We start from the raw sequence: 25,321 nt of genomic DNA, 5'->3' as shown, positions 1-25,321 counted from the left end.
TCTTGAGACAAATGAAAATGAAAACACAAGGTACAACTTATAGGATGCAACAGAAACATTTTTAAGAGGGAAGTTTATAGCGAGAAATACCTGCATTAAGAAAAAAGAAAGACATAAAACAACCTAATTTTATATTTCAAGGAACTAGAAGAGGAACAAAGTAAGCCCAAAAGTCAGCAGACTGAAGGAAATAAAAAAGACGAGAGCAGAAATAGAAACTAGAAAAACAACAAATGATCAACAATAAAGATCAATAAAATTAACAAACCTTTAGCTAGACTAACCAAGAAAGAAGAGAATTCACATTAACAAAAGCATAAATGAAAGAGGAGACATTACAACTGATACCACAGAAATACAAAAGATCATCATCAACTACTATGAACAATTATACACCAAGAAGCTAGATAACTTAGGAGGAGAAATGGACAAATTCACGGAAACATACCATCTATCAAAACTGAGTCTTGAAGAAACAGGAAATCCGAATAGACCAATAACTAGTAAGGAGATTGAATCAGTAATCATAAACCTCCAAGGAAAGGAGACAAAGGAAAGCCCAGGGCCAGATCTGACCACATCTTTACTCAGTTTTCCCTGCGCCCCCCACCCCCTACCCCTTTTAGACTGTCTCCCTCACTTCCTTTCTTCTGAGGTACTTCCCCAGGAAACCACTTGCACCAGAATCCCCTACACTGGCTCTGCTTATAGGGAAGAAGTGGAGGACAGAGGGTGTGGAGTGGGGCGTGCCAATTAAGTATTTTGAATGAAACTAGCAGATACCTTTGTTCCTAAAGAGTCTCTGATCACACCATCTCTGGGATGTTTACTGGCTTCTTCACCCTGCACTGAGCTATTTTCAGTCTCAGAGCCTTACTGCTCTTTCTCATTCATCCTTTCCTCCTCACCCCTTTCTTTCAAGTAGCCAAAAGGAGCTCCATCTAGTGTTGCCCAGCTCGGTTTCAGGCACACTTTTGCAAATCAAAGCCATTCAGCATCTCAGAGGGACAAAAAGGGGCTTAGTTGAAGGTAGCAGTGTCTATGAATGGCAACCATCTGCGTGCTCCCTTACACATAGGGTCCTGTGTAAGAAGCCTACACACAGTGCCTGGCACACTGCACTCCACACATGGTATGTACACTCCTTGGGCAATGCCTCCTAAATGCTTAGGACCATTCCTTGTCCTCCCACGGCATTTAGAATAAAACCCACACACAGACCCTGCCTCACAAGACCCAACATGATTTGAGTCCTTACTGCTCCTGTGCCCTCTTCTCATTTTCCAGCCATGGGATGGACGCTCTTTCTCTTTTCCTTCTTGAGAGTCCCAGAAAATGTCTTCCCCTACCTTTTCCTCTATAAATCCTACTCTCCCTCGGGCTCGGTTCAAAGCTTCTTCTTCAGAGATTGCTCTGGTCACTGAAATTAAAAGAGGCCTCCTTGTGTTCGTTTCACTAGTGGCATCACCATGCAGCTTTCTGTGTACTGTCAGTTTACATGGATGCATGTTTGGTTTTTCACTTGTTTCCTCCTTTGCACTGTAAACCTCACAAGGGTGGGACACTCGCTGTCTTGAAGGGTGCTGTAATGCGAGGGCCTGGTCCTTGCTCGCCTGGCGCTCAGCCCCTGCTGCTCTACACGTGTTTGCTGAATGAATGGAGTGGTGAACCCTCAGCAATTTGCCTCCAGATGAGCGCCCTGGCCATCTACTGGCCTCAGAACATCACCCTTGGCTCTCCCTCAAGGGTGAACTCCCAAAGCGAGAAGGTGTCCCTGTCCTTGGTACCTATTCTTGGCCTCAGTCTAACGCACTTCTGCAGGCGCAGACCGCCACGCCCCCGCCCCGCCAAACGGAAGGACTACAACCCCCGAAAGGCACCGCGACTGCGAGCCATCCGATTGGCGAAGCCTCCGACGGCGGCCAATAGAACGTGATTTTGTTGGCGGGTGCCGCAGCCGCGCGAGTCCTGGAAAGCGTTGTTGGCCCGGTTGCTCCGGAGCCGGGTCCCCAGGTTGGGTGGCTGCCCGCTCGCCAGCAGCTCGCCATGGGTAGTACGGAGAGCAGCGAGGGCCGTAGGGTGTCCTTCGGAGTGGACGAGGAGGAGCGGGTCCGGGTGCTGCAGGGCGTCCGGGTGAGCAGCTCCGCCTGGGCCGGCCGGGGCGGGCACGCGGGCGGGGGAGGTGCGGGGCGGAGCGCGTGAGGGGCGTGGGGCTTGGGAGACGCCGGGGGCTTAGGCCAGGACGAAGCTGCGCCGGTACACGAGCCCGAGGCTGGCAGCCTTGGAGCGTCGCGACACCGGCTTCAGGGAAGGAGTGGATAGCGGGACAAGGTGCGAGGCCGCCAGAACACGAGAGACGCCCGGGCCACGTCCCCTCTCCGGTCGGCTTAGTTTTTATTTCTCTTGAATTTGCGTCCAGCCTGGCAGCCCCGTGGCCCCCAGGTGCGCGCCTCCGGTTCTGGGTACGCGGTGCCTCCCACCTGGGCTTTGCCTGGGGACTCCGATCTCCCCCGTCGGTCTGTTCTCCACAGCACAGCTGCGGGGTCTGGAAGAATCTTAGCTCAGATCTGATCCTCTTCCCTGCCTAAAATCCTCCGGTGGGTTCCTAGCGCGCTTGGATGATGCCTTCCCTGGTTCCAAAGCTGGCTGGTGCCCGCCGACCTCTGGGACCGCATCTCGGGCTATTTCCCTCTCGTGGCACTCGCACCTCGTCCCCAGCCTCAGGACCGCCGTGTTTTCCTGGAGGCTGCTACTGGCCCAGTATAGGGTCTGTGCGCCGGCTGTTCTCTCTCCTTCAACTCTCCTTGCATCCTGCTTGCTCTTGTAATTCTTATGTAGCCTGGACATCACCTGAGAATCCTTCCCTGACCACCCAATCTGAAGTAACCTTCCACCCTGTCACAGATTTATTATTTTCATAGCACTCATTACAATGTGAAGCTTCTATTGATAATTGTTTATTTATTGCGCTTCCCGCTAGAGTGTAAGCTTGTTGAGGCTAAGGTTTCTGTCTGATTGAAGACTGTACCAGAACCCAGAAGAATAAAAGCAGCTCTTATTCCAGTGTAGGGGCCATGCGTTGGACTAAACCCTTTATAAGGAACTGATTAATTTTCTTTCTTTTTTCTTTTTTTTTTTTTTTTTGAGACGGAGTTTCGCTCTTGTTACCCAGGCTGGAGTGCAATGGCGCGATCTCGGCTCACTGCAACCTCTGCCTCCTGGGTTCAGGCAATTCTCCTGCCTCAGCCTCCTGAGTAGCTGGGATTACAGGCACGCGCCACCATGCCCAGCTAATTTTTTGTATTTTTTAGTAGAAACGGGGTTTCACCATGTTGACCAGGATGGTCTCTATCTCTTGACCTCGTGATCCACCCGCCTCGGCCTCCCAAAGTGCTGGGATTACAGGCGTGAGCCACCGCGCCCGGCCCCGAACTGATTTAATTTTCAACAGCCCTATGAGAGCAGCAGAATTCTGTTAGCTCATTATTATACGTTAAGGAGAACTGAGGCACTGAGAGGTGAAGGAACTGATCCAAGGTCATGTAAATAGCAAATGGGAAAGCTGGGATTGAAACAAGCCCACTCCAGGGCATATTGCTGTGCTCTGCCTCCTCCTACACCTGTGTGTACACCTGTGGATGCTTTGTAAGTAACTGTGGAGAGATGAAATTAGTGAATCCAGTAGAAGGGACCAGGTTTAAATGAAATGCACAGAGCTGGGTGTAGGTGAATTAGTGAATTAAGGAGGAATTAGGGAGGTGGCTCAGAAAGACTTCAGGAGGTCTGGCAGGTGCTCATTAGCTGTGTGACCTTGGGTGAAAAACTCTTTTGAGCCTCAATGACTACATTTAAAAAAAAAATGGATGTGTATGTATCCTAGGTACTGCCTAGGATAAGATGATGTCTGCGAAAGTGTTAAGGAAACACACAGAGTGCTTTGTGGGGGCCTCTGTTCTTAGCCTATCAGAGTACTTGGCACATTTGGTGCTTGCTAGGTGTCGTATAGTTTTGTTGACCTCACCTGTGGCAAGGATTAAATGGGGAGGAGATGGCTTGTGTTGGAAGGCCGAGAGGGAGGAAGCCGAATTGGAATTTAGAAAGATATGGTTGGGTCTGTTTGGGTGCTCTCACCCTTGTGATTTGGTCTCTTGTTTTGGGAAATGTTGGAAAGTTGAGTTGGAGTCTTCAGAGGTTCAGGGGAGTGCCTTTGCGGGGGTACCTTCTTCCAAGTTGATTGGAAACTTCATCTTTGAGTATTATGTAAGACAAGTACATTTTATTTCTAGTTCTCTTATATACTTTTGCAAAATGTAAATTCTCTTTATTTAAAGATGGAGAATCAGGCTTAGAGAGGTTAAGGAATTTGCCCAAGGTGTTAACCTGAGTAACTTGTGGGACTTTAATCCAGATGTTTTGGGTGCAAAAAACAACTTTTTCTCACTACTCTAATCTCCCCTCTCCCCATGATGTATATGCAAGGCAGCCTGAACATTTTGTGACAATACCTGTACCTGTCCTGACAGGATGCTGGTGCCCCACTTAGTTTTATCAAACTAGTAAAACTAGAAGGAACTTTGGTAACTACTTCCTTTTCCAGCTGGGCAAACTAATCCGAGAGGCTATGTGACTTGTCCAGAAGTGCACAGTGAGGTGCACAGCCCCATGTTATGGGAGCCACATCCTTCCCTCTACTTGGGTTTGAAAGAGGAAGACTTAACAAAGGAGGTGATGGTAATGAAGTGTTATGGTGTGGGGGCTTTTTCTGTTAGCAAAGTTACTTGAGGCTTGAGGAATTCACCTTATCTTTAGGCAAGGGAGTGAAAAAGATTTCCATATCAACAAAACAGTTGCCAAAGTGAACAAATCGGTTAATTTAATGGGAGGCAGATGCCAAAGAAGATCTGCCCCAGCTTCTTTAGATCAAGTTGAATATTTGTAATGACCATTTGTATTTAATTCCCGAGGCCTGGTCCTAGATAGTGTTCTAGTCCCTTTAAGATTAAGTGTTAGCGGCCGGGTATCGTGGCTCATGCCTGTTTTGTTAGCACTTTGGGAGGCCGAGGTGGGCAGATCACCTGAAGTCAGGAGTTCAAGACCAGTCTGGCCAACATGGTGAAACCCTGTCTCTACCAAAAATAAAAAAGTTAGCTGGGTGTGGTGGCATGCACCTGTATAATCCAGCTACTTGGGAGGCTGAGGCAGGAGAATCCTTGAACCCAGGAGGCAGAGGTTGCAGTGAGCTGAGATTGTGCCAGTGCCCTCCGCCTGGGTGACAGAGCGAGACTCCGTCTCAAAAAAAAAAAGTGCTAGATCTTACTAGTTTACATACTTATTTGCATAAATTCACAAAGTGTGTCCAAACCATAATTCCATGGACGGTAAAAGAAATTTAATTAATGCAAAATGCTGCAGTTATATTCAACTCCAGTTTTCAGAGAAAACGTGTGAAATAGGTAAAGATTTTGTTTCAAGCAGTACATTTAACCTCATCCTCCAGTGAGAGAAGGCACGCATGGTAGTCACGTCCTGTGTGTGTCTGCTTTCCCTCTCCTCCATTCCGCGTGAGCCACTCTTCTTTGGTGATTTAGCTGATGGTGGTTGCTTCACTGTTCACCAGCCTTTTCCCCTTTCCCACCACTGAGCCGACCCCTGCTCCAATCACTCCAGATTCATTACCCTCTCCAGGCTTGATTGACTTTACCATCATGCATTGCTCCCATGAGGCTGATTCTGGACCATGGCGGAGGGGAAGATCAGGAAGGATGTAGTCAGACACAGAAGTGAGTCCCCTAATGTGCCAGTGCCAGAGAGGCTGTGTGCCAGAGCACTGCACCTGCAGCCATCACTTATTCCTTACCTCAGTGAATGTTCAGTGGCTTCATGTTACTGGTCTTGGCCTTGCTGAGACAATGAGGGACAAAGCCGAGGACCCTGTCATCATAGAGTCCTCAGCCCAGTAGAGAGAACTGACCAGAAAGGAAGAAACACAGGCAAAAGACTCAAAGAGCTTCAAGAGCTAAGGAGGAAACAAAAAGGGTGCAAAGGCTACTGGGGCTGCCTACTTGAGGTGGGATGGCCAGGCAGTGCCTCTCAGGAGGAGATGTTGACTGTGGCCTGAGCCAGCCCTGTGAATAGTGTGCATATTCACTCTGTGCTAAGCACTGTGCCCGCTGTATTCAGAGCATCACCCCAGAAATTCCACATGCTCACCTGTGAGAGGTCATTATCCCCATCTCAGAAGTGAGGAAACAGGTTCAGTGAGGCCAAGTAACCCAAGATCATAGAGCTAGAACCTCAGGGTTTCTGACTCCAAAGCCCACATGCTTGGCAGCCACAAGGAGGGTAGGATGCTTGAGGATGTGGCAGGAGGCGAGGCCAGACTCAGGGCCTGAATGCCAGGCAGGAATGTGAACATGTTATTCTGAAGGCCACACTGCAGTTCTCTAGTCAGGAGCAGAGCTTTGGAAAGGTTTTATCTGGTGACGCTGATTTTTCTTTAAAATCAAAAAAACAGGTTTAAGCCACTTGCAGTGGTGTGTTCCTGTAGTTCCAGCTACGCAGGAGGCTGAGGCAGAGGATCACCTGAGCCTGGTGGTTTGAGTCCAACATAGCAAGACCCCATCTCTTAAAAAGACAAAAAAACAATGTTATCGAAAAGCACTTTATATATTATAAAATTCACCCATTTCAATGCTTTTTAGTAACTTTACAGAATTGGTCAACTGTCACCACAATCAAATTGTAGAGCATTTAAAAGACCTGAAAAAAAGATGCCTTGGCCTGTTTGCAGTCACTCCCCATTCCCACTCCCAGGTAACCATTAATCCTCTTTCTCTATAAATTTACTTTTTCTGGACATTTCAGATAGTTACCCCTCGGTATCCATGGGTCATTGGTTCCAGGACCCCCATGGTTACCAAAATCCTTGGATGCTTAAGTCCCTTATGGAAAATGGTGTATTTGCCTATAAACTACACATATTCTCCTGTATACTTTAAATTATCTCCAGATTACTTATGATACCCAAACAGTGTAAACATTATGTAAATAGTTGTTACACTGTTTTTAAAGATTTATATTTTTTATTGGTATGTTATTTATTGTTTTTTTCCCCAACTATTTTCCATTGGACCCATGGATACAGAGGGCTGACTGTAAATGATTCATGCATCTTTTATGTCTGACTTCTTTCACTGAGCAAGTGTTTTTGGTTGGTTCATTGATGATGTAGTATGTATCAGTAGTTCATCCTTTTTATTGCTGAATGGTATCCTGTTTTAAATATATACTACATTTGGCTTATTCAGTCACCAGTTGAGGGCATTTGAGTTGTTCCTACTTCTTGGCTATTGTGAGTAATGCTGCTTATGAACATTTATGTATTACACATTTTTTTTTGAAGACATATGTTTTTAATTCTCATGGATAGATACCTGAGAGTGAATTTGCTGGGTCATTCAGTTTATGAATTTGATGGATTGTCAGGTTTAATTTTTAAAGAAACTGCTGAACTGTGTACTGGAGAAGCTGTACCATTTGAGATTTCTACTAGCAATATATGGGGTTCCAGTTTCTTCATGTCTTTACCAACACCTGTTATTATCTTTGATTCTAGCAATTCAAGTGGCTGTGAAATTGTATCTCGTGGTGGTTTGAATTTGCATTTCCTTAATAACTAATGATGTTGAGTGTCTCTTCATGTGACTATCTGTATATTTTCTTAGGTGAAAAGTATATGCAGATCTTTTGCCCATTTTTCGTTTGATTATTTGTCTTTTTATTATTGAGCTATAAGGTATCTTTGTGCATAGTAGGTGTGTATATGTTATATGCAAATACTACAAATACTGTGCCATTTTATAGAATGAACTTGAGCATCTTCAGATATTGGTATCCACAGAGGTCCTGACACCAATCCTCCATGGATACCAAAGGATGACTGTTCCCAATTCTGCCATTGTAGGGGAAAGCAGCCACAGACAATATGTTTAAGTGAATGGTTTTGACTGTGTTCCAATAAAACTTTATTTACAAAATCAAGTGGTAGGTTGGATTTGGCTCAAGCACCAGAGTTTGCTGAACCCTGATCTAAATTGATGTTTGTTTCATGAGGCATCTTATTTCTCCAGACTCTGTTGAAAAAATTATTCTTTCCCCATTGAATTACCTTGTGAAAATCCATTGAACGTAAATGTAAGGGTTTATTTCTGGACTCTTCAGTTTTATTTCATTGATTTTTATGTCTGTCCTTATGCCGATACATTGCTGTCATGTTGATTATTGTAGCTTTCAAAACTGGGATGTGTAAGTCCTCTAATTTTGTTATTTTTCAAGATTGTATTATCTGTTCTGGGTCCTTTGCATTTCTGTATACATTTTAGGATAAGTGTCAACTTCTGCAAAAAAGCTGACGGATTTTGATAGGATTTGTGTTGAATTACTTTCAGGAGAATTGCTATTTTAGTGATACGGAGTCTGCCAATTAGTGAATATGAAATATCTCTCCAGTCATTAGATCTTTATTAAGTTTTCTGAGCAGTGTTTTGTACTTTCAGTGTACAAGTCTTGTACTTCTTAAATGTATTCCCAAGTATTATTTTTGATGTTGTTGTGAATGAAGTCGTTTTCTTACTTTTATTTTTGGGCTCATTGTTGCTTTATATAGAAATATAGTTGGTTTCTGTATATTGATTTTGTATCTTGCAACCTCGTTAGACTCATTTATTAGTTCTAGTAGGGTTGTGTGTGTGTGTGTGTATTTCTTAGGCTTTTTTACAGGTAGGATTATGTTGTTGGCAGATAGACTGACTTCTTTTCCAGTCTGGATGCCCTTTTTCTTGCCCTCTTGCTTTGGCTAGAATCTCCAAATGTCCTTGACTTATTCCTGAACTTAGGGAGAAAGGATTCCGTCTTCCATCATTAAGTGTGTTAGGTGTAGGGTTTTCGTAGATGCCCTTTATCAGATTGATAACTTTATCTTTCAATAGTCGTGGCCACTGCCTTCTCTCTGTCCTTATGTCCCGTTTTTCTTTTATAAGCTCTAGGAGGGCAAATCCTGGATTTCCATTATAGTGTCTGCTTATTAGTATATACATGTTGGGTTACATGCTTGGATTAATGAATTGACAGTCCTTCTGTAGCCAAGCTGGCGATCGTGCGGCAGCTGTGCTTGAGAATCTTATTCTTCCAGGCTTTACCACAGACCTGTTCTGGATGTGTGCGGCAGACTTTGTTTTCCGCCATGTGATTGTCTAGTGAAATGCTTCTGAGCTTGCCTCCTTGATTGTTTCAGCTTGAACATGGATGTTCCTTATGATATGTTTTACATGATTACTTTTCCTGTTCTTTCTTTTGTTCCTGCTAGATGTTAACCTCTGTGCTTAGAATCCTGTTCACGCTAGAATGTCTGCTTTTTGGTGGCAGCATTCATCTTACTTGACTTGCTTAAAGGCAGTGTGGTAAACAGAAGATCTAAGACCTGAGACTGATGCCCTGACACTTCAGAAGGATGAGTCTTTCTTCTTAAGTGCAAGATGAAGATATGATGTAGCATCTCCATGCACCCATTTAGCATAGACACCGTGAAGGGGTTGCATTATAGGTCTTCTCTGGTCTTCCTTCCACAGCTGTAAAGCTCACCTGGCTAACTGTTTGGATGAGTGCAATTTGATGGAGCCCACATCAGGAATTGCCAGCTTGGAAAGCCAGAAAACAGGTGGCCAACTTCTCTACCACTTTTCAATAAACAGTATCTGCTTTTGATTTCAAGTCCAGCAAACGTTGCTTGAGTACACACTGCGTGCTGTTTTCTGGGTTAGCTACTTTCACATGTGTTACTCTGTTTGATGCTCCTGAATCCATCACATCTTCTGACAAGTGTTGAGGCATTAGAAAGCAAGGTAAGCAAATTCTGCAGGGAAGCACAGTACTTTAGGTCTCTCTACCTTTTCCGCCTCAGCTGCTAAGGAGTGGAGGCTCATCTTAAAGACAGGATGGTTGAAGACCCAGACACCTACATGTAGATTTCCCCCAGTGCGCTCCGTTTTTCTGCCTTGGAGGTTCTGAAACTCACTGTACGTGAGAATGACAGCAGGGGACGTCTACACAACCACACTGTACCTTAGGGGCAGAAGGAATCACTCTCAAGGTTTGTTTGACCATCCTTTAAATTTTATCATAATAATAGTAATACAACTTAAATAGTGCAATAGTTAAAAGTTATTTCCACTTCTGACTTCAGCATATGACACTCATTTATGATGATCTGTGATGAAATTCCATTACATTCCTCCTTTCTTGTATCACAACACAATGTTGATGTTCTATGTAAAAGATAAATCTATAAAATAATATAAATTTAAGGTGGTTGTTAATTGTAACCCTTACTAAGCTCATCTTGGACCAGTTCCCACATTTGGAAAGTAAAGGTGCTGCACTGGGAGGCAGCCTTAATCCTCGCAGGTTTCAAATGCTACCTTTCCCTCTATTGGAAGGGGTCGCTCCTGCTCTCCATGGTGGTACTGGTGTCCAGCATTGATGTCTGTCTCTGCCCTTCCTGTGTCTGGTAGGAGCTTCCAACCATTCCCAAGCCCACTGTCCCTTCTGTGCCCTGTCCCTGGCCATTCTCTTTCATCCTCATTCATGCACTGATGACTTCCGGATTCTAAATATCCAACCCAGAGCTTTCCAGATGCCCCTGCCAGAGCCCCTTGCATGTCCCATTGTGCATTTAATTGACTATGTCCAAATGGAGCTCACCTGCATTTTTCCTCTAACCCCTTAAAAATGACCCTTGTCTCTTATGTTGTGAGTAGCTCTACTACCCAGTCCCTCATCCAGAAAGCTGGCGGTCATCCATATTCCTCTCTTTCTCTACATTCATAACAAGTCTTGAGCTTTACCTTCCATCAGTTTCTCGGTTTTGTCCTCTCGTCTTTGTCCTTCCTACTCTCAGTTCAGGCCCACACTGTCTTCCCCTTGACCAACTGACAAATTGTTCTTTGTTAGCTTGCTTCCCACAAATCTATATTTTCTGGTGCTACCAGGGTAATTTTTTTTTAAAAGGTAAATTTTACTTTTGAACAGGTTTCCAGCAGATGGTCATTAAATGCAGACAGTTAAAAGGAGGTGGCCGGGGAAAAGCCCGTCTTCTTTGCGCTGTGTTTTGTCAGTCTTGCTCCTAGAGGCAGCCTATGACCATCTTCTTGTGTCCCAGGGACTGTTCAGAGTTGAGGCTAATTGTGTTGCATCCTTTCATATCTCCCCTTCACCTCTCAGTTAAAGACACATTTCTAGGCCTGGCTCACGAGGTCCTCCATGTGTGGGTGCCACTTTCTGCCTTCACTGCCCCTCTCTGCAGGGACACTTGCCCCCGCATGACCCTAAGCTGCTTCATGCATGTGTGCCTGTGATTCTCCTCCCTTCCTTTGGCTGGCCAAGTGCAAGAGTTGCCTTCAGAAGGAGCCTTCGGTGGTGTCCCCTGCAGACTCTGTGCTCCCCTCCCAGGGCTTAGTGCCCTGGGCCGAAATGATCTATTCCATGCTTACTCCCTTACTGCCCAGTGAACAGGGACCACATCTTCTTCATCTCTCTGTCTCCAGCACCTAAGCCAGAGATTGGTACAAGTCAGTCAAATACTCATAGGACAAAATTTTAAGCCACTGGCTCAGGTTTTCTTGTCTCAAACTACGAGTTCAGAAACGTAATGATATTGATTGATTTTAAGTAATTGCCACCATTTAAAAGTTGGGAAGCTTTACATACATTTGATTTTTAGCTTTTTTGGGGAAGAAACAGGAAGTGTGCCATTCTCATGTGGCAGTGCTTTGTTGGAGTTGCGAGGTGGCTGTGCTCTTCAGGTGGCCGTGCACGCTTATCACAGTTACACCATGGTCTCCTTGCATGGTGCTTTCTAAATTTTATTTTAAAAAATCAGGCCTGTTTTATTTGTTTCCACCACCTGTCCGACTCCTGTGGGCATTTGTGTGTGCCATGCTTGGTGTAGGAGGTCTCTGAGGGCTCTTCTTATTCTGCCTTTCTGGGATTGACATCTGTGGTGAGCAGCCGGTACATCTAATTTCAGCTCATAGAAAACCGAAGAGCTAGGGAACAAAATCTCCAAGGCAACAGCCTTAGGCAAGGCGGGTAATCTGTTTCAGATCACAGGGTTGAGCAGCACCTCTACAGAGATTGGGGTGTCGGGCATCGGGTGTTGGGACCAGGAGCCGACAGGCCTAGCTTCCTAGAAGCTTGTTATTCTGGAACTGGCTGCATCGGCACTGCCCTGGTGCTAGGCCTGCCCTAGCCCACTCTGCCTGCCTGTTGTAGGTCTGGGCTGATTTGATCTCTTCCTCATTTTCTGGTGCCAGACACCCAGCAGGCCCTCAGAAAACACTGCATTGAGTGGATAGAGCATGGCCATATAGGCCTGTCTTGGTTGCTGACCCACTGTATAACTTTGGGAAGTCACTCTCTGCACCTCACTTTCTTTGTCCTCAGAGTGAGGATGATGACACCATTCCTGCCTGTGATGCCTTGCTTTGTGAAGTCTATGCACTTTCAATGCAAAAATAATACTGAAACTGCTTCCCCACTGCTCTTTCCCAAATGTGCCTAGGTAGTTATATTTTTAAGGCTAAAAACGTGCTCATTTTCAGCTTGACATTCCACTAGTTTTTAAAGTAGGTTGTCTGTTTTGTGAGTATATGGATGCTCCTCCTGTCTGTCTCCTGGGGGCTCCAGAAAGCACTGTTGATGGGGAAGGGGGAACTGCAAATCATTCTATTGTTTCCCAGTCGTCCCTTCTATGAGAAGAGTTACTTGTCGCCTCAGAGCAGCTCCATGTTACTGCCTTTACTTGTGCAGAGGTCCCTGTTAAGTGTCCAGGGGTTTAGATTTGAGTCTTGGCCATAGCACTTCCCATGTTCCACGTCCCTGGCTGTAGTTTCTTCATCTGTAAAATGGTGATCGCTGCACAGGGACTGCCCTTACCCGGAGCCTGGAACATGGAGTGTGCTCTAGGAACAGCAAGTCAGAGTTGTTTTTGTTATTAGTCTTTAATAGGCACCCATGTCATCACTCTTGGGTTGCAGTCTTCTTTTCTAGCTGTGAGCTTTGTTGCCCACTTCTGGAGTGTGGGGAAATTACATTCTTACTCTGGTCTGCCCATAGGCTCTCTTGTGCTGGGGATTCCCCAACATCTTTCTAGAGAGGCAGCCTCTTGCAACTTCCTGTGCAACCTGTTTGCCTGTGGAACCGAGCTGCTTAGATGGACTTGAAACATGACACACACACAGAGCTCAATAATGTGGCTCAATAACGATGCCTACCACTTTCCCGTGAGCTAGACTCAGGGCCTTGCTATCAGTTTTCCCTCATCCCTGTTACTTCAGGAGTTTTTCTTCTTGCAGAATGCATCTTATTTTTAAATGCCAGCTGGTCACAATTTCTCTTGAACCCTTGCAGAATTTTCCAAGGCCGTGGATACAAGTGTTTTCCTTCCCTTCTGTGGGTACAAATGAGATTACACGGTTCCGTCCATTCCCTTTTCCTCTCACCCATGCAGGTAGTCAGGTGGTCTGAAGTAGTCTCACTTCCTTGGTGTCTTCTGTCTCTGTTCCCTCCCCGTCACTGCCGCAGCTGTCACACTTCTCACTGCTCTTCTTCCTGATTTGTACTGTTGTGATGGTGTCCCTGCCACCAGCCCCTTCATGATCTCAGTCCTGCCTCCTGCTTTGCCAGACCTTCCTGTACAAAGAGAAGACCCTAACCATGTCCCTGCTTACTGCCTTCATTGACTCCCAGTTCCAGCTTCCTTGACTTGCCACCCAAGGCCCGTGACAAGTGGCACTCCAGCAGCCCCTCACATCTGATGTTTTCACGTCCCTGCCAGACTGAGCCACGGCATTCCTTGGTGCTCCCTCCCTTCTGTGCTTTTGCTTATGCTGCGCCTCTCTCTGGAACGCCACCCCTTGCTCACACCCCTTCTCCGCCGTCGTCCCTTCAGGCCTGATTCAGGCCGTCTCCCTTCTAGCTGGAACTTGGGGTTCTGTTGTTGAATCTCCTGGGCCCTTAGCAGGGCTGCTCGTGTCCACTGCTCAGGGGCTTGTCTCCTCTCCGTGTGTGCCTGTCTGTTCCATCCTGCTTGACTGTGAGCTCTTTGAGTAGAAGAGTCACAGGTGTTGTATCTTTACATAATCCATTGCACTAGTGTGTGCTATGGACTCAGGTCTCTAATAAATATTTAATTCATGTGGTTCACAAACATTTGAGTGTCTCCAGTGAGCTAGACACTGAAGATACAGCAGGAGCACCATGGAATCCCTGTGCCTGTGGAGCTGCTGTGCTGGTAGAGTGAAGATAAAGAAGTGCTTGGGGTCTGTTGTGCCAGGTGATTATAGTGCTGTGAAGAAAGCAAAGCAAAGTAAGGGTAGGGGCAGTGCTGGCAGAGGTGGGGTGGATGGGGGGCTGGTTCCAGACGGGAGTTGGGGAAATACATGCAGTCCCCTTTGAGGCTGAGCCTGCTGGGAGTTGGTTGGTTCTCTGGCCTTTCCACGGCAATCGTGGCCCCTCTGCTTTTTATCGCTTTAGCTTCTGTGGTGGTCGTCCCTTCTAGGGCCCGTTCTAGGTAGTTAGTGCTGCTTAGCAGATGCATCTCCCCTTGCTTTGCTGTTGGGGTGACAGCCTGCTGCCCCCAGAGCAGAGCAGCACAGCAGTTAAGCATGCAGGCCTTGGGTCCTGCGACCTTCCCCGCAGTCAGGCTTTGGTCCTGTGGCTTCATGGGCTGAGCAAGTTCTTTAACCTCTCTCTGCCTTGGTTCCCTCATGTAGAAGGTGGTTGTGGCATTATGAGGATTAGTGAGGTGCTCCGTGCACAGTGAGTGCTGGATGAATGTTAACCAGTAGGTAGGTAGCATTATTAGTAAGGTGGCACAACTCAGTTGCAATCATAACTTGCATCCTCACGACCCCTTATATTGGGTCAGCTGTACACTGCTCACTCCTGTTCTTGTTCATTCAGTTGTTGGTAATACCTACTTGAGTTTTTTAGGATCGCACTCTTCTCCTTCCAACCTTTTAGTCATGGGATGGCCATGTGACTTACTCCATGTTACTTGCCTGTATGGTTACTTACCTGTATGGTTTAATAAAGAAACCCATATGGTGGCATGCACCTATAGTCCTGGCTACTCAGGAAGCTGAGGAAGGAGAATCTCTGGGGTCCAGGAGTTTGAGACCAACCTGGGCAACATAGCAAGGCCTTATCTCTAAAAAATAAAAAAAAGAAACCTGTAGCCCTTTGGGAACTTGCCTCTTAAGTTCACAGTTGCTTTTGGGTGAGGGTGGCATTTTGGTTAGGGTCAAATTTTTATTTCTTCCTTGGAAGGAAGTGGGATCTGGGTTCCAAATGCATTTGTTAAGGTGGAAGTGCTGGGGTGTGTGTGTGTGTGTGTGTGTGTGTGTGTGTGTGTGTATCTGTCTGTCTGTCTGTCTGTCTTAGATTGAAGCTTGAGCCTCTCCCTGACCTGGCCTTGCATCTGACTCGGACTGTCTGCGGGCCTTCTCCAGTCTGCATGCCTTCCCCACCTTCAGCCATGGAGCTTGTAGGGCAAGGACTATGGGCTGGAGACGGGAGGAGAGAGAGTCTCTTCCTAGACCACACTTTGTCATCAGAGACTTGTGGAAGTACCAGCCAAGTGTGCCATGGTAGTGGCAGGGAAGAGGCCCCCTCCTTGGTATCCCCCTATTACTCCAGGGTGAGGGCAGGTTCAGGTTTGAGCCACAGGATGTCAGATCTGGAGGGCACTTTAAAAAGAATCTGCCCACTTTAATTTTGTACACAAGATGGACAAGGCGAGAATAGACTTGCTCAAGGTTGCAAAGCTACATGGAGAGCACTTAGAACAGTGCTGATGGTCTGTGGCAAATGCTAACTGTTACTATTGATCAACTCATATATTTTTATGTACCCATTGTGTGCGTGGTACGAATTATAATTAATATTTGTATAGCGCTTTGTAGTTTCACTTAATAGCTAATAGCAATTGTTGACTTTGTACCACCTGCTTTCTGTAGATTGCTTCATTTAATCCTGGAAATCATTGTAGAGTCTGTACCATTAATTATCTCCATCTCACAGATGAGGAAACTGACTCAGAGCCAGGAAGTCCCCTGGCCAAGGTCACACAGCTGGTACGCAGCTTAGCTGGGATTCAAACCCTGGGCCGGTCTGACTGCAAAGCACTGAGTTCCTGAGCTGTGCTGCAGCCAGGCCAGCCTTGAGAGAGGCTCCATTTCCTAGGTGAGGACTGTGAAGCTCAGAGAAGATAAAGGATTGGGGCAGTGCCACACAGCTGGAGGGTGGGCGGAGCTCCTCCTCCCCTGCACTGCTCTATATTAGCCCTCTGTCCACTGACCACACAGGGCCTCCTGGCAAGCTCTGATGGCACCGTGACCAGTGGGCCGCGGCACTGAGCACCCAGCTCCGTTTGGCTCTGGAGGCCTCCCCTCTGGTTCTGTTGGTGCGGGGAGCACTGCCCAGATGGTGTTTATTCTCACATGACTGCTGTGTGTGTATGTATATTTGTTGATTAAAAATATTACTTGCTGTATTTTGTGGCAACATAAAAAAATTACAAATCTCTCGCTGCCAACAAGAATCTTGCCAATGTTTTCATTAACCTCTTACAAACCGAGCTGTGTGCTTCCATTCCTGCCCCCCAGGGCTGCAACTGGCAAATCCGAGCCTCCTGCTCACCTGCGCAGAACCCCCGTGGTGGCATTCTCGTGCCCTTGGATCAGATGTGAATGCCTTACCCCTGTCAGCCAGGGCTCACACAGTCTGGCCTTTGTCTGCCCCTCTGGCCTGATCATCTGGTCCCCTTCTTTTCATTCACTGTCCTCCAGCCTGCCGACCTTCTGTGGGGCCCTCGGACACGCCAGACTTGGTCCTTCTAAGAGACTGTACTTCTCCTGTGTGCTGGAACTAGGTTTCAGGATATACTTGCGGTTGGGCAACTCATCCCTGGGCAGGCGTCTTAACACGAATGTCACGGCTAAGCAGACATCCCTGGTGCGTGCAGCTTCCTGCGCCTCCGCCCTGCATGCTGCCATCACTTTGTAATCACTGTTTCTTCATTCATAGAGAGCACTGATCACTAGTGGACCTCACTGGTTCTTCAGCATATGTTTAAGCATTTCTGAAGCGGCGATGTTCTGTATGATAGGAGGAATGCAAGTTTCACAAGGGTGTTTTGTCTTTCATCAGGCCATGTAAAATAATGGTATGATTTATAGTTACTGGTATCCTGGTTTAGGTGAGGAAGGACCTAGCGTGTTTACTGTGTGTTGTCTCTCACTTGCCATCCGAATGTGAGCTCCAGGAACCCAGGGACTGTGTCACTCCCTTTCACTGCTGTTGCCCACTGCTTCTAGCACATTGCCATCACAGTGGGCGCTTCATGAAGAGGGATAGTGGGTCATGGCTATGGCATCATTGTCTGTTTGCTTCTGGCCAGGCTGCTTCCTCTGGTCCTTGCCTGGGCTGCACGACCAGAGTCGTCGTTTTTTTTTTTCTTTTGAGACTAAGTTTCACTCTTGTTGCTCAGACTGGAGTGCAGTGGCGTGATGTCAGCTCACTGCAGCCTCCACCTCTCGGGTTCAAATGATTCTCCTCAGTAGCTGGGATTACAGGTGCCTGCCCCCACATCCACCTAATTTTTGTATTTTTTTGTTGTTGTTGTTGTTTTTCGAAAGAAAGAAAGAAAGAAAAAGAATAAAGAAGAGGAAGAAAAAGGAAGAGAAAGAGAGAGAGAGAATGGGAGTATTGCTTTCTTGCCCAGGCTAGAATGCAGTTTAGTAATGGGTATTGAAAACCTCTTTTATACCAATAATTATACTTGATGTAAACAGGAAGGAATAAGGGAAGAAAATAACAAACGAGCAGCCAACCAATATTTCATTTAAACCTATGAAATGCTATGTGATTACTGAGGAGTGATTTACTTCCAATTACGTAGTCACTTATGGAATAGGTGTAAGGTGGTAATGTACGTTTTATGTATTTGAAGTGGAGAGTTCTATAAATGTTTATTAAATTTACTTGTTCCAGGTCTGAGTTCAAGTCCTGGATGTCCTTGTTAATTTTCTGTCTCGTTGATCTATAAAATCGTTAGCTCTTCTTGTTACATTGATCCTTTTGCCATTATGTAATGTCCTTCTTTGCCTCTTTTGCTCTTTGTTGCTTTAAAGTCTACTTTTTCAGAGGCGAGAATTGCATCTCCTGCTTTTTATTTATTTGTTTATTTTTACTCTCTGATTGGTTGATAAATCTTCCTCCTTCTCTTTGTTTTGAGTCTTTGTGTGTCATTGCATGTGAGATGGGTCTGGATGCAGCATACCAATGGGTTTTGGCTTTTTATCCGATTAGAATATATATAACTTTAATACTGGCATTTGATGCTAGCTGGCTGTTTTGCCCATTAGTTAGTGTAAATTTTTCGTTGTGTTAATGTTCTTTTCTTTTTGATCTATTTTTGGAAAGGCTGATATTGGTTGTTCCTTTATATGTATAGTGCTTCTTTCAGAAGCTCTTGTAAAGCAGGCCTGGTGGTGGTAAACTCTCTAAGTACTTGTTTGTTCGCAAAAGATTTAATTTTTCCTTCGATTATAAAGCTTAGTTTGGCTGGATAGGAAATTCTGGGTTGAAAGTTCTTTTCTTTAAGGATGTTAAATATTGGTCCCCACTCTTTTCTGGCTTGTAGGGTTTCTGCTGAGAGATCTGCTGTAAGTCTGACAGGTTTCCCTTTATGGGTAACCTGACCTTTCTCTCTGGCTGCCCTTAGTATTTTCTCCTTCATTTCAACCCTAATAAATCTGGCAATTATGTGCCTTGGGGTTGGTCTTCTTGAAGAATATCTTTGTGGTGTTCTCTGTATTACCTGGAGTTGAATATTACCCTGCCTTGCCAGGTTGGGAAAGTTTTCCTGAATGATATCCTGAAGAGTATTTTCCAACTTGGATTCATTCTCTTCATCACATTCAGGTACACCTATCAAACGTAAATTAGGTCTTTTCACATAGTCCCATATTTCCTGGAGACTTTGCTCATTCCTTTTCATCCTTTTTTCTCCAATCTTGTCTTCTCGTTTCATTTCACTGAGCTGGTTCTCGACTTCTGATATCCTTTCTTCTACTTGATCAATTCGACTGTTTAAACTTGTGCATGCTTCGCGAAGTTCTCGTGTTGTATTTTTCAACTCCATCAATTCACTTATATTCCTCTCTAAATTGTCCATTCTCGTTAACATTTCGTCAAACCTTTTTTCAAGGTTCTTAGTTTCTTTGCATTGGGTTAGAACAAGTTCTTTTAATTCACAGAAGTTTCTTATCACCCACGTTTTGAAACCTGCTTCTGTTATTGGAACACACTCGTAATCTATTAAGCCTTGTTCCGTTACTGATGAGGAATTGCGATCCCCTGTAGAGGGAGAGGCATTCTGATTTTGAGTATTCTCTGCCTTTTTACGCTGATTTCTTCCCTTCATTATATATTTATCCGTCTGTTGTCTCTGTAATTACCGACTTTCTAACTAGGTCTCTGAGCAGACGTCCAACTTGTTGATTCCCAGCGCCGAAATCTGAGCAGTGCACTGCGCCGGCCAAAACAGCGGTGTTAAGATTGATGGTGCTTTTCTGCCCGGGAATCTCCGGACTCTGCACCAAAAACTGGTGCGCTAAGGCACCAGCAAAACCGCCGTGCCGGCCACAAGAGTCGCCCTGGTGACACGTGGGGCTCCTCTGCTGGGAATCTCCTGGTCCGTGAGCAACAAATATTCGTCTGAAAGTGTGGCGTCCTCTCGTCCTCTGCGCTTTCACTGGGAACTACGAGCCTGAGCTTCTAGTGATCAGCCATCTTGGATCTCTCTCCCAATTTTTGTATTTTTAGTAGAGACTGGGTTTCACCATGTTGACCAGGCTGGTCTTGAACACCTCACCTCAGGTGATCTGCCCACCTTGGCCTCCCAAAGTGCTGGGATTACAGGTGTGAGCCACCGTGCCTGGCCAAGAGTCTTTTGCATATCAGGGCCTGCTTTTTCCAGTATTGCAGACTTTTTCCATGGCGTGGATTAGGACATCATCAGCTGTGACTGCCACTGTCATGTAGACACTGCCACTGTCATGCACAACACAAGTGCAACCACATGTGTTGTGGTTGCCTTGTTCTTACCCACAGAGATCCCAGGACCCCTTGAGGTTCAGTCCTCAGTGCTGACCTTACTTAGGACACCCATCTGGGTCTTCAGTCTCTCAGGGGCCTGGTGCATTCTCACAGGGTCCACTCTGTGATGGGGGGGTGCTCTCCAGTCACGTGCTGGTAAATTTCTAATAACTGGCTCTGCTCCTTACCCCTCTCAAAGGGCCTGGTTTGTAGCATTGGCCAGTTTCTATGGTGGATATACCACTGTGGCCAATTTCAAACTGCTGTCATGAAGTCAACCAGCACGTTTCCTGAAAATTTAAAAATCAGCCTTAGCCAGGTTCAGCCACCATTTGGGTGCCCAAATCTTTTCATTCAGCCTGTGTTCTTTGAAGTGCTGGCTTCAGGAGCTTTCCCGAAGTGTTCCCTCTTGAGTGCCTGTTCCATGTTTCCACCTCCTGGGAAGGAAGTTCCACATTGCTCCTGCTGTCACCTTGCACCCAGCCAGGTGTCCTGTTTCCACCCTCAGCATGTGGCTGACCCTAGTAAGCACTGGGGACTTGGGCTTTTGACGTTTCTCTTCACTCTCCCATACACTGACTCGCTCAGGGTCTCAGTTGCTGCAGTACAAAAAAGGAGCAGATGGGCAAACTTGGGAAGGCTTCTCCCTTTTATAATATGGGAATTTTGTATTTACCTACAATCAAACAGATCTGCTGCCTTCTTAGAATAATTTTCTTAATTTCCCCCACCTTTTTTTGTCATTCTCATGCAAGTTATTCCACAAACTTGAGATCAAAACTCCTTTTTTTCAACTCTGTGCTCTCGTTCATTCCCTGTAGTCAGGGTAGCCACCAGAGGAGCCTTTCATTCTACCTCCTATGTAGGCTGTGGTGATGTTTCCTTGTTCACAAACTTCCAGCATCTTCTCCAGATGGGTGGACCTCTCCCTCTGCCTGATTCCAAGCTTCCTTCTGTGCCAGTTTTATCCAAGTCCTTCCACCCTGCGCCTTCCAAAGTGAACCTGCGGCAGCAGGCACAGAGTCTCTTCCTGTCTGTTCCTCTTCCCCTGTGCTCTGCCCTCAGCTATGAGGCTTCTGCCTTTCCGAAGACACTGTCACCCCGCCCTTGTGTTGGAGCTTCTCCACTCCTGCCGTGGGGAACCCATCCCTCTTTTGGCCACTTCCAGCAGCTGGAATCCCTCCTTGTGCTGTTCTCAGTGACCTCCTTTCTGGGCTGTTCCTCTTTGTTTTTGGTGTTCTCTCCCTTTTTATTTGTAACAGCTTTATTGATATGTTTTTCACATGCTGTACAATTCACCTATTTAAAGCATGTGATTTAACAGTTTTTAGTGTATTCACAGGTATGTGTGACCATTGTCATAATCATTTTTAGAACATTTTCATCACTCCCACCCCATGCCCTCCCCATCAAATCCTACTTGCTCTGTAGCTGTCAGCCCCCGGTCCCCGCATTTCCCCAAGCCCAAGGCAATCACGAATCCTCTTTTGTGTCTAGAGATTTGCCTGTGGTGGAGGTATCCTGTAATATGTTGCACAGTGTGGCCTTTTGGGTCTGACTGCTTTCACTTAGCGTTGTACTTTCAAGGTTCCTCCATGTTGTAACATGTCAGTAGCTCATTCCCTTTTATGGCTGAATAATATTCCATTGTATAGATCCACTTCATTTTACTTATCCATTCATTGGTTGATGAACATTTGGGTCCTTTCCATTTTTTAGCTATTACAGACAATGCCGATATGAATACATGTTTTCATTTGTCTTTGGTATATAGCGAGGAGTGGAATTGCCATACCATGTGGTAACTCTGTACACCCTGGCAAATACTTATTATGATTTGACTTTTAAAATTGATTTATTTGGATACAGGGTCCCACCTGTTGTCTAGGCTGGAGTGCAGTGGCACAGTCATAGCTCACTGTAACCCTGACTTCCTGGGCTCAAGTGATCCTTTTGTCTCAGCCTCCAGAGAAGCTAGGACTGCAGGCACATGGCACCATACCTGGTTAATTAAAAACACATTTTTTTAGAGAAAGGACCTACTATGTTACCCAGGCTGGTCTCAAACTCCTGGTCTCAAGTTATCCTCTTGCCTTGGCCTCCCAAAATGCTAATATTACAGATGTGAGCCACTATGGCTGACCCTTACAAGTTCACCTTTTAATTATAGCCATCCTCATGGTGTGATGTGGTATCTTATTGTGGTTTAAACCCATGTTTCTCTTGTGAGTAATGTTGAGTATATTTTCATGTGCTTATTGATCATTTGTATATCTTCTTTGGAAAAATTTCTATTCAGATCCTTTGCCCATTTTAAAATATGATTTTTTTCATTTTCTTATTCAGTTGTGGGAGGTGTTTATATATTTTAGATAAAAATCCCTTATCAGGAATATGATTTGTAAATACTTTCTCCCATTCTGTGGGTTGTCTTTTCAGTTGCCCTAGGGTGCCATTTGGTATTCAGAACTTTAAAATTTTGAAGAAGTCCAATGTATCTATTTTCTTTTTCATTGCTCATACTTTTGGTGTCATCTCTAAGAATGTATTGCCAAAGCCAAGGTCATAATGATTTATTCCTGTTTCCTATTAAGAGTTTATAGTTTTAGCTCTTAATGTTTAGATCTCGGATCTGTTTTGTATTAATTTTTGTATATGGTGTAAGATAGATGTGCAACTCTCGGATCTGTTTTGTATTAATTTTTGTCTATGGTGTAAGGTAGATGTGCAACTGTATTCTTTTGCAAGGGATATCCAGTTGTCCCAACACCACTGGTTGAAGAGACTGCTCTTTCTCCCCACTGAACCATCTGGGAACCCTTGTTGAAATCAATTGACCATTGATATATAGGTTTCTTTATGGCCTCTGTATTCCCTTCCATTGATATGTTTGGTCTTCTCTTGTCATATGTCATTAGCTATTTGATTTGTATATATCTTAAATACTACAGGGACTCTATTATTATTATTACAATCTTTTGTGACTAAGTGAATATTCATGGTAAAAAATTAAGACACAAAAGTGCCAAAAGTGAAAATCCTGCTCTGGCCGCTCCTGCCCGCACTTGTGGGACCTCGTCCTCTGAGTGCTCTGCTAAGCAGCTTTGTAGATTTCTCCTCAGAGCAGACCTGCATATGTGTCTGTGTGCATGCATGTGAGATCGAAATGCAATTCACACTTGTGTGTATGTGGATATGCATATATTCAAATTCAGCAATATTTATATTTGTATGTCTGTATTTTATTTTTATAAAGTTGAGATGTACAAAAAACTTCTATGACTTTTTAAATAATCAGCTGTATATCTCATGTGTCTTCCATGACGGTGTATATGTATTTTACCTCGTTCTTAATGATTCCATAAAATTCCATAGGGTGTATATGCCAAGATTTCCTCAATCAGTTCCCTATCATTGGATGTTTATGTGGTTTCCTTTTCTTCTTTCCCTTTTTCCTCTGTTGTTGCAGTGAACATCCTTCCACGTGCCTTTGTGTACATGGGGGAGTACTTTTCTCAGTGAGATATCTGGAAGTGGAGTTGCTGATCATGTCTTTTGTCTTAAAGTAATTTTTAATGTCTTTCCCTCAGCTGTGCTTTATGATGCCTTGCACATACTAGTCACTTAATAAATATTTACTAAAGTGAACTCTTAAGGGTTTTTATCCTGGATTGATCCCCTGCTTGCTGTTTCATCTCAGTAAACTGTTTTATGACACCCTTAGGCCTATTTCACTTCCTCTAAAATGAATGAAAGTTTTGGTTCTCCAGTCTTCATTAGGGGAACTGAGGTGAAATGAGTCAAGCAGTATTTTGATTATCTACTGTATGTGTGGCACTGTAGGTGTACAGAGATGAGTGAGTTGCAGCCTTAGCCCTCAAGGTATTTAAAAACCATCAGGGTAGGCAGGCGGAAGGTGTAGTGCTTCTCCAGGAAGCACACGTGTGTTGTCGGGGGTGCTCAGAAGAAGGGAGGAAGTATTACTGGCGCACTTAGGAGGTGGTGCAGGCATGGCTCCAGATACCACAGTACAGCTGATGTCAAAATAAAGCAAATCATGAACTTTTTGGTTTTCTAGTGTATATAAGAGTTGCATTTACACTATACTATAGTCTCAAGTGTACACTAGCATTATGTCTAAAAAGTATATATACCTCCCAGCACTTTGGGAGGCCGAGGCAGGTGGATCACGAGGTCATGAGATTGAGACCATCCTGGTCAACATGGTGAAACCCCGTCTCTACTAAAAATACAAAAAATTAGCTGGGCACGGTGGCATGTGCCTGTAATCCCAGCTACTCAGGAGGCTGAGGCAGGAGAATTGCCTGAACCCAGGAGGCAGAAGTTGCGGTGAGCTGAGATCGCGCCATTGCACTCCAGCCTGGGTAACAAGAGCGAAACTCCGTCTCAAAAAAAAAAAAAGTGTATATACCTTAATTAAAAATACTTTATTGCCAAAATATGCTAATGATCATCTGAGCCTTTAGTGAATCGCGAACTTTTTGGTGGTCGAGGGGTGTCTTGCCTCCGTGTTGATGGCTGCTGACTGATCAGGATGGTGGTTGCTGATGGTAGGGTTGGCAGTGGCAGTTTTATAAAATAAGACAATGAAGTTTGCCACATCGTTCAACTTTTCCTTTCACAAAAGATTTCTCTGTAGCATATGATGCTATTTGATAGTTATTTAACCCACAGTAGAACTTCTTTCAAAACCAGTTTTCTAAAACCCTGCTGCTGCTTTATCAACCAAGTTTATGATTCTATTCTAAATCCTTTGTTGTCATTTCTGCAGTGTTCACAGCATCTTCACCAGTAGATTCCATCTCAAGAAACCACTTTCTTTCCTCATCCATAAGAAGTAACTCCTCATCTGTTCAATTTGATCATGAGACTGTAGCAATTGAGTCACATCCTCAGGCTCCACTTCTAATTCTAGTTTGCTTGCTATTTCTACAACATCTGCAGTGACTTCTCCATTGAAATATTGAATCCTTCACAGTCATCCATGAGGGTTGGAATCGACTTTTAAGCTCCTATTAATATTGATTTTTTTGATCTCCTCCCATGAATCATGAATGTTCTTAATGGCATCAGAATAGTTAGT

At 45.0% G+C, this 25,321-nt stretch overlaps 1 protein-coding gene across 2 annotated transcripts in view; it reads left to right on the top strand.

The window, feature by feature from the left end:
- The first annotated feature begins 1,971 nt into the window (after positions 1–1,971).
- The window catches only part of CHCHD6 (coiled-coil-helix-coiled-coil-helix domain containing 6), a 250,274-nt gene continuing 226,924 nt past the window's right edge, over positions 1,972–25,321 (top strand). For both annotated transcript variants that reach the window (XM_012475813.2, XM_012475812.3), the window contains exon 1: positions 1,972–2,133. In XM_012475813.2, coding sequence (XP_012331236.2) covers positions 2,047–2,133 — 87 coding nt within the window. In that variant the 5' untranslated portion in view covers positions 1,972–2,046. The remainder of the gene's footprint in view (positions 2,134–25,321) is intronic.

This window comes from Aotus nancymaae, unplaced genomic scaffold (genome assembly GCF_030222135.1).
Source record: "Aotus nancymaae isolate 86718 unplaced genomic scaffold, 86718_ANA_hifiasm-v0.15.2.pri h1tg000046l, whole genome shotgun sequence".
Taxonomy (NCBI): Eukaryota; Metazoa; Chordata; class Mammalia; order Primates; family Aotidae; genus Aotus; species Aotus nancymaae.
The sequence above is the reverse complement of the archived record's forward strand: the minus strand, read 5'-3'. Positions and strand labels throughout refer to the sequence as shown.